The sequence below is a fragment of the Zeus faber genome (assembly GCF_960531495.2).
Source record: "Zeus faber genome assembly, chromosome: 5".
NCBI classification, from domain to species: domain Eukaryota; kingdom Metazoa; phylum Chordata; class Actinopteri; order Zeiformes; family Zeidae; genus Zeus; species Zeus faber.
In genome coordinates, this window is record NC_137192.1 from 10,081,119 (window position 1) to 10,093,618 (window position 12,500).

The 12,500-nt window shown below is 46.8% G+C and overlaps 1 protein-coding gene across 1 annotated transcript in view; it reads left to right on the forward strand.

The window, feature by feature from the left end:
- LOC307230211 (cadherin-4-like) overlaps positions 1 to 12,500 on the forward strand; it is a gene marked incomplete at both ends in the record, with an annotated part of 226,456 nt that overhangs the window by 210,109 nt on the left and 3,847 nt on the right. The window contains 4 exons of the mRNA XM_080000445.1: positions 2,725 to 2,910; positions 3,252 to 3,505; positions 5,621 to 5,772; positions 8,346 to 8,582. Coding sequence (XP_079856571.1) covers positions 2,725 to 2,910; positions 3,252 to 3,505; positions 5,621 to 5,772; positions 8,346 to 8,582 — 829 coding nt within the window. The remainder of the gene's footprint in view (positions 1 to 2,724; positions 2,911 to 3,251; positions 3,506 to 5,620; positions 5,773 to 8,345; positions 8,583 to 12,500) is intronic.

A 12,500-nucleotide genomic window follows, 5' to 3' on the forward strand; every position in this document is an offset into this window, starting at 1 on the left:
CGAGACCAATGAGGAAGGCGGTCAGACGTCCGTTGCCATTGACTAAGACCATCTGGAGACACACTGAAGGCCTAACAGCCGAATCATCTCAGGAACTCCACTACCGGGGCGATGAAATGCGTGGTTCTTTGGGCCTTGTTTGATACCTAGTGTTAGCCCTCTTCAGAACTGGGCCACGGAGGCAGGGCCTAAATACTATCTCATTCGTGATTGGTCCGCGGCTGTTGAATTACGTTGTGGACTCGCGTGAACTAGGAAAATGGACACGTACAAAACAGTGCACCTAAAGAAATCCCTCCATCTTGATGTATAGGCAAATTACCACCTTATACCTTGCTAGCATAACAGGAAAAACTGACGGTAATATCTTGTTGCTATAGCAACGCCATAGCAATGGACATAGCCCCGCTGGCTCTGAACTCCTTGGAAACGCATGGTGTTGTTTAAAATCATTTTGAGCCGCTGCCTTGCCGTCCCGAATGTAGCCCTTTAATTTGCAGATCAAGCTGCTCCAAACGGGTGCCGGATTTCCCATTTCTAGTCAAAAATTGAATAATGGCAGTTGTAAAAGCAATAAATGAAATGTTTGATCAAACACAGTACTTGCTGCAGGTCACCAGGCACTCTGCTGCGTAGAACCTTGGACTTGGACAAGGTTTAAGCTGGGAACATTGGCCACGGTTTGCAATCATCTTTAAATAAAATGCTGTTGGTTCACACTTTGATGTCATCAGAAAACCACTTCCCTGCCTTTTCCAGACTACTTCAGTCTTGGAGAAGTGTGTCTGTTGAAAGTTAGCGCTCAAAGTTAGCGGTTGTCGGCCCTCAAAGAGATAATATTTTAAGACAGATTGGTGATTTTTTTGTGTGTGTGTGTGTGTGTGTGTGTGTGTGTGTTTCTTAAAACATTTTTCACTTTTACAGAGGACATTGAATTGGCCACATCTGACGATCCTTTTTTCACCACTTTACTACAACTGAGTCTTATCCCCCCCCCCCCCCCGCCCCCCTCACTCTTCTCGCAACCACCAATTCTGAAAACTCTCAAGCCTGTGTCTCTAGTGGCTTATCAGCAGGCCCACATTGCGTGTTTTTCAAGAGCGTGGCCATCTTGGATGAGCCCCCTCTCCTACATTCTGCGCCATTGTGAATGCCTCTGAGAGACCATGTTCTATTTTCTCTCTCTCTCTCTCTCTCTCTCTCTCTCTCTCTGTCTCTCGCCCTCTCTTTCTCTCTCTCTCTCTCTCTCTCTCTCTCTCTCTCTCAGCACGGCCAAACAGGCTTGGAAGGTTGTTTTTGGGGTTTTCTTTTTGCGGGGCGTTGTTTGTGTGCCGGAGAAGCTCGGGATGAAAAATGAAATGGAAGAAACCCACGTGCGGCAGAATCCCAGAGTAGATATTTAATTTGCTGCGCGCCAGTTGGCGTGGTCATGCTGGGGGGGGTGGGGGGGGTGTTGTGATGGTGGCGGGACAGTAAAGCTGTTGAGGTGAAGGAGGGAGGGGAGGGGGGAATAAAACACAGCTTCACAAGAGACAAAAACCAGGATTATCCTCCCGACTGTGCTTGCATGTGTGTGTGTGTGTGTGTGTGTGTGTGCACGGCGCGCCATGAATAAGTCTTCCGACGTCGCTGCAGCTGGAGCCGCCGCTCCCCGCACAGTTTAGAGGGGAGTTGATTTTTTATTTATTTTTTCTCTCCCTCTCTCCAAGTGGAATGAAATTAAGATCATTAGCCAAAGATTATTCCTACCGCTGCCTTAATTACAGTACTTATCTAATTGCTTATTAAGACTGAGATTGGGCTGAATGTAAATGGGGTAAACACTTAATTGAACAAATCCATTAGCTCAAAATAAAGTCTTTGACACGTCAGGGGAGAAATAAGGGACTGCATTAACGTAATGGAAATAATAATTCTCCATTATCCACATTTAAACTCAATCTGTTGCTCCTGCATTTCCTATATTCCTCGTCATCCTCTCTCGCTCTCTCTCTCTCTCTCTCTGTCGATGCTTCGTTTCTCCCTCCGTTTTCAACCGTCTCTTTTGTTTCCGGATAATGGGGATGATTTGCATGATGTCGGACACCGTGCTCCTCAGTCTCACAACAGCAATTGTGAGAAATGCTTGAAAGCGGAGGAAAAAATAATTAATACCGAAAAAAAAACAACAACTATTGAGCGGGTTGTCGGCGGGCGTCGGTCCAGCGTCACTGGCATGCTGCCACAACTTCTGCTGCGCTCATTTTGTTAAACCTCCCCCTTTTTCTTCCCTCCATCACTTCTCTCTCTCTCTCTCTCTCTCTCTTCCCCTCTCTTTCCCTCTCCCATCACTCACTTTCTCTCGTCCCTCTCTTTCCCTCTCTCTCTCGCTCTCTCTCTCCCGCACTTTCCCCCCGGCCTTAATCCGTCTGCCTCTCCCCCTCTCTCTCTTCCCCTTCTCTCTCTCTCTCTCTCGTGCTGTCCTCCCTCCTTCTCTCCTCCACCCGCTTTCTCTGTCCGGCTCTCTCTCACCCCCTCTCTCACCCTCTCTTTCCCCTTCCCTCTCTTACACACTCTCTCTCTCTCTCCCTCCCTTCCCCTTTCCCTCTTTCCCTCCCACTCTCCCTGCACCTCTATCTTCCCTCTCTCCTCTTCCCTTTATACTCCCTACGCCTCTCTCTCACTCCCTGTCCCACCCTCCCTCTCTCCCCCTCTCTCTCGCCCTCTCTCTCTCTCTCCGGGCAGTTCTCCGGGGAGGTGCCGGAGAACAAGGTGAACGTGGTGGTGACCAACCTGACGGTGGTGGACCGGGATCAGCCGCACAGCCCCAACTGGAACGCCGTCTACCGCATCCTAAGCGGAGACCCCTCCGGCCACTTCACCGTCCGCACCAACCCCATCACTAACGAGGGCATGCTCACCGTCGTCAAGGTAACTGGAGAGCCCCGAGGGGAGGGGGGCTGGAATGGCCTTTATTTTCATGATTATTTTCTGTAACTGAATTATTACTGTGATTGTTGTTGTTGCTGTTGTTGTTGTGATTATATAATAATCTAAATCACAATAATAATATATATATATATATATATATTTATTTTTTTTTAATACAGGTTTTATTTATTCCACTCATTTCTGTGTAGTGCCGTACATGTTGACGGTTTAGTGTTCTCTCGCTCTCTTTGCTCACTTGTCACCTTTCCTTGAAATGTGTGGTATATGACAAATTGAAGCACAGCCAACCATCGCACGTTGTTCTTCTTCTCCCCACGCAGCCGGTGGACTTTGAGATGAACCGGGCCTTCATGCTGACGGTGGTGGTGTCCAACCAGGCCCACCTGGCCAGCGGCATCCAGTCCTCGCTCCAGTCCACGACGGGGGTGACCATCTCTGTCCAGGACGTCAACGAGCCGCCCGTCTTCCCGGTCAACCCCAAGCTCATCCGCTTCGAGGAGGGCGTCCCATCAGGGACCACGCTCACCGCGTTCGCCGCCCAGGACCCCGATCACTTCATCCACCAGACTGTCAGGTACTCCTGTATCCAATAAAATGTCTTTGAAATGTATCTACACACGCGTAGGCCTGTGAATGTAAAGACCAGACTTCAGCTCGACATCGATTGGGCTCTGGGGGTGATTTCTCCGCTGCCACGCTCTAAACCGGCACCTCACCCCCAGATGACCAGGCTGGAGTTACATCTCTCTGCTGCCAAGCGAATGGAGGTCATCCCATAATTAGCTGGTCTCTGGGCTGTGTGCTCAATCTCCCTGCGCGCTCTCTCTCTCTCTCTCTCTCTCTCTCTCTCTCTCTCTCTCTCTTTCATCTTTCTCCTCATCGATCCCTCTCTCCCGCCGCCCAGACTTGTGTCTGACGCTCGGCGGGCACGATGCCAGCCCAGCATCGACCACGGAGCTCCCACGTGGCCGCCCACAGTCCGAGGGTTCCGCTCCATCGCCGGAACCAGAGGGACGTCCGTTTGTCTTCATGTCCGCTGTGAAACCTATTGGAAAAGTTACAGAGTTGATGGCGGGAGAAGGCAAAAGCGGGAGACGGGCGACCAGCCGAGCGGTGGTCCCTTTGGTAGATGCAAGACTTCTTTGGCTGGTTCTCTCTCCTCTCGCTCCCTTCAGGGGCCTCCGTCACGTCAGCAGTTCCTTAGAAATGGCTCAGAAATGTGAAAGTCTAACTCTGTTAGCCAGTCCACCCTGTTCCCAAGGTCCTGTGTTTCCCACCGCTACATGGTCCTTTCGGCGAATTGTTTTCATTTTGATGGCCTTTGACGCAGACTATTCTCCCCCGGCTGCGAACAGCGGAACGCAGCTCAAAACTCCATGGTGCGGCGGCTCGTTCTGATCAAAACGGTCGGGAGTTGTGCGTGAATTATTTTTTGTGTAGGTGGGGCCCTGGGAACATTGATGCGGCCCCAGCTAGTTGCCAAACGCTTGCAAGCTAAATAATTAACGGTTCCAAATTTACATTCTCTCCTTAGCCAGAGGGCGCAAATCTTTTCTTATCACCGGAAAACATTGTCATCATATTTCCCTCCTTCTCACACCGGATCCAAAAATGAAATTAAACTGCCTTTTTTTTTTTTTTTTTTAACACCTTTCTTTTTTGGAGGGGACGGAAGTCCTAATTGGTTAATGAACATGGCCATTATTAGGGTTGCCAGGTCAAATATATCACCATGATGAACCACTTGGTTAGTTCTGGTCTTGTGTTGCCGCTGGTTGACAAAGGATCCTCTCTTTCATTAGTCTTTCATCATCAATGAGTTAGAAAGTTGGTTAGTTTTATTTCAAGTGTTTGCCAGCCCGGCGGTGTATGTGTATGTGTGTGTGTGTGTGTGTGTGTGTGTGTGTGTGTGTGTGTGTGTGTGTGTGTGTGTGTGTGTGTGTGTGTGTGTGTGTGTGTGTGTGTCATTATCTTGGGATGGATGTGCCCCTGCCCTCTAACTAGCGCCTCCAACGCCCTGCTCCTAATTAGGACCCCTCTCCTGCGTCACCAAACCACAACAATCACAAGCAGCTCATTGTTCTGCCTCTATCCTTCGCTTCCTCTTTTCATCCGTCCGTGGCTCGCTCCCTCCCGCTCCCCCGATCGCTCGCGTTTCCGCTCGGACGCCCACTCTGTTGTGATTAACAGCGAGACAGATCACACCGCCCTGCCGCCGTAAATTAGCGTTTATCTAACAGCTAAACTTCTGTTTCTGCGGTTGACCTTTGCCCATTAAGATCGTCGGAAGACACTCTTTCCACTCTTTCACCTTTTAATTGCCGTAATTTCCACTACACGCCACACACGCACACACACAGGGACGCACGCACGCACGCACGCACGCACGCGGCAGCAGATTTCTCATCTGCCTTGATGCAGATGAGTCGTCGCTATGATAAACCGTGTGAACATGTGTTCTCACCCGCCTTCGACAAGTCCCTTTAAAAGGTCCTTTTCCGTCCAACAGTTGGCAGTGTAATGAATGAATCTACTCCACAGACGAATCATTCAGCGGAACTGGAATGAATGCCCCAGTCGCCTGTGAATGGCGTTTCTTTGTTCTGTGTCTATGCTGGGGTTCTCAAAACGCTCTTTAGAAACGTGCTCAAGGCGGTCGCTAATTGAAACTGTCTCGCCGTGCGTGCAGGTACTCCAAGCTGTCGGACCCCGCCAACTGGCTGCGGATCAACAAGACCAACGGCCAGATCACCACCATGGCGCTGCTGGACCGCGAGTCTGTGTACGTGAAGAACAACGTGTACGAGGCCACGTTCCTGGCCTTCGACAATGGTAAGTCCGGTAAGTTGGAATGCGTGTGTGTGTCGTGTTGCCGTCCAGAGTGAATGAGGAAGTGATTGTGCTTGTGTGTGTGTGTGTGTGTGTGTGTGTGTGTATGTGTGTGTGTGTGTGTGTATGTGTGTGTGTGTGTGTGTTTGTGTGTGTGTGTGTGTGTGTGTGTGTGTGCGTGCGTGCGATCAAGGGAGACAGCAAGAGAGACCAGAGTGTGAAAAGTGAGCGGGAGGCAGACATGCGTGCACGCTTGAGCACAGCTATACGTGAGTTTGAACATCAACATCGCTCCTCACCCTCGGGGGCTCGAGAGAGAAATCTATCACTGTGAGCGATAGGGTCGGGTGTAGCCCGAGTCGCTGCGTCAATCACTTGATATATATGGAAAAAAAACATAAGCACTACAAATAGAGGCTGTGTTTCCCTGTATAAGTGGGAGGGGACCTTTGGTGTTTTGACGCCAGGGAGAAATAAGGGATTGCTTGTGCGTTGGAGGGTGAGGGAGCAGCCATGTTGCCCTGCAGTGCGCCGCCTTAAGCCCAACAAAGTGCTGACTGCCTATTGATTGGGCCGGCCGTTGTCAACAAGGGGATATATTCCACTTTGATTGAAATTCTCTTTACTTATCCCGCCCGAGCGAAGCGCGAGGAGCAATAAAGCAGCCAGCCAATCATAACCGACAAGGCGGTCGATGGGCCCCGGAGCCCCGGGCAGCGGACCTTTACGGAGCTGATGCACAAAGCTGCTGTCTGATGGAAAACAAAGTTGAAACATGGTGCTGATGAGCTGCCACTGTAAACTCCATGTGTGCCGCGCTGCATCGGTAATCCAGCCACGGTTTCTGACAGTAACTGTGTGTGTGTGTGTGTGTGTGTGTGTGTGTGTGTGTGTGTGTGTGTGTGTGTGTGTGTGTGTGTGTGTGAACCCCTGGTGTGCGTCTGTGCGAGGTAGTCAATGTTTAATATCAAGCTTGTAATACGTCTTTGCAGACTGTTTAACAGAGCAGGGCAGATACTTTTTTTCCCCTTTCTCGGCTCTTACTGTTTGTGTGCCGTGATGAATGCTCCCGCGCGGGAGCCTCACCAGGGAGATGGGTGGTCGATTTAATTAGACCACATTCATGGATGTGTTCCCCTGGCTAGAGCACCACCTAAAATGTATTAAAAAAAAAAAAACAACAAACAAAAATATATATAAAAAGAAGGGAGGAAAGCATTGTTTTGTGCACTTTATGCAAACATTGTGCATATTGGTAGCTTATTTTTTTCCTGCCAAAGTGGCCTTTTCAACAGACCCAGGATCATTTCTCTCATGTGAGAAACAAAGTGAATCGGTGTTAAACAATTGCACTTGTCTTCTCAGCGGCAGCCAAGCTTTTACTGGCGTGTTTTACTCCTGTCCAGTCAGTGGTTGCTCAAACCTGATTTCATCAAATAAGTTCATCTTCTGACTCTGGTTGTCCTGCATTGGAAGTGGGTCTACGAGTGGCAATAAAATCAAAAATGAGACCAGTGACCTTGTGCTGCCACTTCAATCTGGTCCCAACATCACAAAGCACAGATAGTAATAACAGATATTAATAAGATAGTAATAACAAATAGTATCAAGAACAATAGCATTTCAACTCTACAGGCTCAAATCCCTAATAACAGATAGCAATAACAAACAGTAAATAAAGCTGCAGGCAGCAATATACACGGGGTCCAGTTTAGCCGTGTTGGGTGCGTCTCGGTCTCCACAGCACAACTCTGCTGTCTTTGAAACAACCGACCATGTTTGCATGTAAACCAGATCGTCCCATTGTGAATGTCCAACTGGACATTCACAATGGGAATCTATACATTTACAGTAAATAATATGATGACGTCATAAAGCGTCTTACTGTAAATCTCATCTCGTTCATTTTAGAACCAGACGCGTGACGTGTCAGTTAACCAAGACCAAATTTGGTCGGTTGTTCACTAATATCTGCTCCGTATGAGGATCGATTTGGATGAAACTTCAACCATGAGGTCTTTGTGACAGCGCGGTTAAAAAAGACGTGAACCGTGTTCGTGTGCTTACCGTGTGAGTGTGAGTTCCAGATTCGTAGATTTATATATTATTATTATTATTTATTAGTATTAACCTCTTCACAGTGTAATAACCTCTGTGTGAGCGTTGCCGCATTCCCTGTTCCCGTTTTGAAAGCCAAAGCTCCGTGCGCAGACTGTAAAATTTTAATGTGTGCTTTATTTGTTCCGGCTCTTTTACCAAGGCGCTACAATACAAATGTTAACATTATTGCCTACATTATGCGTTACAACCCTCTCTAGACAAATTGCTCTTTCTTAACCATTTGCCTCTTTGTTTTTTTCACTTTGCCTGCAACGTGCGTCTCAGCGGAGAACATGAATCAGTGGGAAAAACAAAGCTGCGATTCGGTCGGCGGGTTAATGTTTGGTGCTTGTCGGTAGTTGTCTCATTGCTCGATCTTTCATCCCCTCCCCCACCTCCTCCTCACCCCCATCACTGTTTACTTCTCGCCTAATTGACTCCATATCTCTGCCCTGCCTGCCTGCCTTTCCCTCTCTCTCTCCCAGGCTCCCCCCAAGCCAGCGGCACGGGCACCCTGCAGATCTACCTGATTGACGTCAACGACAACGCCCCGGTGCTGATGCCGCGCGAGGCGCAGGTGTGCGAGCGCGCCCGCCCCAACTCCCGGGTCAACATCACGGCCTCGGACGCCGACGCCGACCCCAACGTGGGGCCCTTCGTCTTTGAGCTGCCCTCCTTCCCCACCGCCGTGCGCCGCAACTGGACCGTCTCCCGCCTCAACGGTAAGCCTGTAGATGTGTGGAAGGATAAATGGCAAACGAGGTTTTTAAAGGGGGGGGGGGGGGGGAAAGACATTGAGATACATGCATTTTATACATTCATTTATTTTGTGAAATGTTGTATTCACGTATGTCAATTAAGTTGACTTTATTTATTCTATTTTTGGCATAATTTGTTAATCAGTTAAAATTAAGTCTCCTTGTTTTGACTTTTAAGTCGCAAAACTCCCACAATTAGTGAACTTTGATAATTATTTTTAAAAGTGGTCTTTGCTGTTTAACGTGTGTCTTCACATCGAGTTTATTTTAATGATTATTGATTCGGACACAAAAAAAGAGTGTCCCATCATTGACCCATAAACATGTTTCATGTAAATGCATATCCCTAAATGTACAGTCTGGGAAGAGATGGAAATATATTCTCGCTTAACTGCAATTCCCACATAAAACCATACCATATAACCATATAAAAACCTATGATATGTCATTACATGTTGGCAGGTGAAACGTTGAACTCCTTCCCCCATCAACCGTGGCGACCTAACTAAAGGGGTCTCCATTGAAGAGTCATTACACATTTACGCCACTGCTCTGCACTTGCCTATTTAACAAAATTATCAGTCTTAAATATAAGAATAATAAATATAAAACTTAAAATAATTGTTAGACAGTCGTCATTTTGTTTGAAAGTTTTTTGATGAAAATGTAAAATTGTAAGGAAACCCTTGAAGGGGCTGCGCTGGTGCTGTGCCAAATGCTGACGAGGGGATTTTAAAATAATGGAAATTGTCCAGCACGGGAAGGGGGGGGTAACTGGGGTTCCCCATGCAGCCCCGTGCATGGGGAACCCCAGTTACGTGGAGACCCCGTTGCGTGTTAAGCATCTTTGCGTAACCATAACATGATAGTATGAGTAAATCTATAATTTATATAGATATAAACCATCTATCTATCTATCTATCTATCTATCTATCTATCTATTTATCTATCTATCTATATATATATATATATATATATTATATATATATATATAAAAATATATACTGTATATATATATTGTATATAAATGATATATGTACAGTGGTACCTTGATTTACGAGTGCACTAACATACAAGTTTTCCAAGTTACGAGCAGTCGTTCCGTCGATTTCTTTGTATTGATTTGCGAGCAAAAATGTGAGTTACGAGGAGCGAGCTTCAGCTACGCCGCCGCTAGTTGGCGTGGCGAGCGAATCCAGCCAGCATCCCGCATTTCACTCGTTCGCTTCACGTGGTTACCTGACCGTGGAAGCATCTCTTTTGTGTTATGTGCTCGCATTTTGTGCTTTTTGTGCAGTTATTTTGCCAAAAAAAGGGACCATGGGCCCTAAGAAAGTAAGTGCTGAGAAGAAGAAGCGGAAAAACATGAGCGATTCTCTTTGACGTTCTCTTTTATTATGTTTTATTATGTTGATACAATATTTGTTATTTATAAATACATTTTTCTTATTGAAAAACATGTAACAAAAAGAAATTGGGGTGGGTTTTTGGGGGATGGAACGGATTAATGGCATTTCAATTAATTTCAATGGGGAAAATTGATTTGCTATCGGAGCAGATTTTATGAGCTTTGAATGAGCTCTGAATTAAACTCTTAAGTCAAAGTACCACTGTATAGATTATATAGAAATATACACTTTTCACAAAAAGTTATGGATATTTGGCTTTCAGGTGAAATTTGTGTAAAATGTAAAAAGTTCATGCTACAGTGATATTATATCATGAAAGTAGGGCATTTAAGTAGAAGCATGCAATGGTGATTTCCTCATCTCAAACAATTTATTGAAACAAAAGCCAACAACAGTGGTGGGTTTACCACAACAAAAAATGTCTGTCTCAATAACTTGTCATGTGCCCTTGAGCATCAATTACAGCTTGACAACCACGTCTCCTGCTGTTCACAAGTCGACTTATTGTCTGCTGAGGCCTGGCCCCCCACTCTTCTTGAAGGGCGGCCCTCAGGTCATTGAGGTTCTGGGGTACAGAGTGACGAGCCTCTACACGGCGACTCAGCTGATCCCATAGGTTTTCTATGGGATTCAGGTCTGGAGAAAGTACAGGCCACTCCATTTGAGGTACCCCAGTCTCCAGCAGCTGTTCCCTAATGATGCAACCTCGATGAGCTGGAGCATTGTCGTCCATGAAGATGAAATGAGGCCTGTGTTGTTCATGCAGGGGCACAATGACTGGATTAATGATGTTATTCAGGTAGTATGGGCTTGTCACTGTACCATTCACAAAGTGTAGGGCAGTTCTGTATTGACTAGACACACCTGCCCACACTGTAACACCACCACCACCAAAGGCTCGTCTGGTGACAACAGTGGCTGATGCATAGCGCTCTCCTTGACGTCTCCAACATCGTTGGCGGCCATCATTTCTGCTCAACGTGAATCGACTTTCATCAGAGAACAGCACTGAGGCCACTGGTCCCCCGTCCAGAGTAAATGCTCCCTGGCCCGTGCAAGACGATGATGCCTGTGCCCGGTGGTGTGGTCAGGTACCCTTGCAGGTCGTCCAGCACGCAGGCCAGGCGTGTAAACGGTTTTGAATGGTCTGACGTGACACTTGGGTGCCTCTCACCTCCCTTAAATGTGCCTGGAGTTGAGTGGCATCATCATCCGGTTCCGCAGGGCGCTGTTCACAATGAAGTGGTCATCAGTGTGGGATGTGGCCAAAGGACGTCCACTTCTATGCCTTTCTGTGACTCTTCCAGTCTCTCTGTATCTCTGTTGCAAGCTGCTGATGACACTCTGTGACACTCTAAGCTCAGTGGCCACTTCCCTCTGAGAACATCCTGTTTGAAGCCTCGCAGTGGTGAGGTACTGTTGATCAGTTGTTAGGTGTCGTCTTGGTCTCATGATGTAAAAATGTGAACAGCATGATGAAGAGGACTGTTTAAATACCAATTCTAATTGAACCAGGAAATGTATTGGTCGATTCATGGATCAAAAACCTGTTGTGAATTTTGCCGTTCAGCTCCTTGTTAGAGAACAGCAAGTTGTGCTGAAAGTACTGAAACATTGAAAAGTTGGAAATGTGCATTTAAAAGTTTAGAGAAGGTCAAATTAAGTTCACCTGTAAAGGTTATAGTGCATTTTAGCTTGCATTAGCCGAATATCCCTAACTTTTTGTGAGTAGTGTATATATATATATATATATATATATATATATATATCTTTGTAATCTATATAATCTTTATAAAGAAATTGTAGTTCTCACTGAATCTTAATATTACAATGTAGAAATGATGACCTCTGCACCCGAGGCCTGCGGAGCTGTCCATGGTCCTGCAGGTTCGAGGCTATCTGTTGTTCAATGCCAGTTTTGACAACTTTATCACTATCTCTATAACTTTCAGTTGTTTTTTTCAGTATCTTAGAGTTTAATAGGAATTAATAGGAGTTGCTTTTGGGATGTGTTTTTAAAACCACCATGGACTGCTGTGCTTTCTACAGATGCGGTAGTATTAATAATAATATCTGCGGCCCCAAAAGCTGCGCAATCACTTTGTGAATATGCCCCTTAGAATCTTAAAATCTTGAAATGTGCCACACCATTTCATGTTATGTAGATTTTCATGGGGCTTTTGTCACATCACATTAATCTATGAAGTGAGTGATCTGAAAGGCGTTCTTACACCTTTCGAGGCGAGTCTCAGGCTTGGAGCCCAGACGGAGCAGACTCTCCTGTCCACCAGTTGACAGACGATGTGTCGTTTGTGACAAATGAGCTCCATTCATCTCTCCGTCCCCCGTGCCGTCGCGCTGTCAACTAATCCGCGCAGCTGGATGCATCACGGCAGTTGCGTATCGAGGACAAATCTGATCCGACGCCGTACCTGGATCTGTCTCCAGCTCGGCTCCTTCTGACTGATGCGTG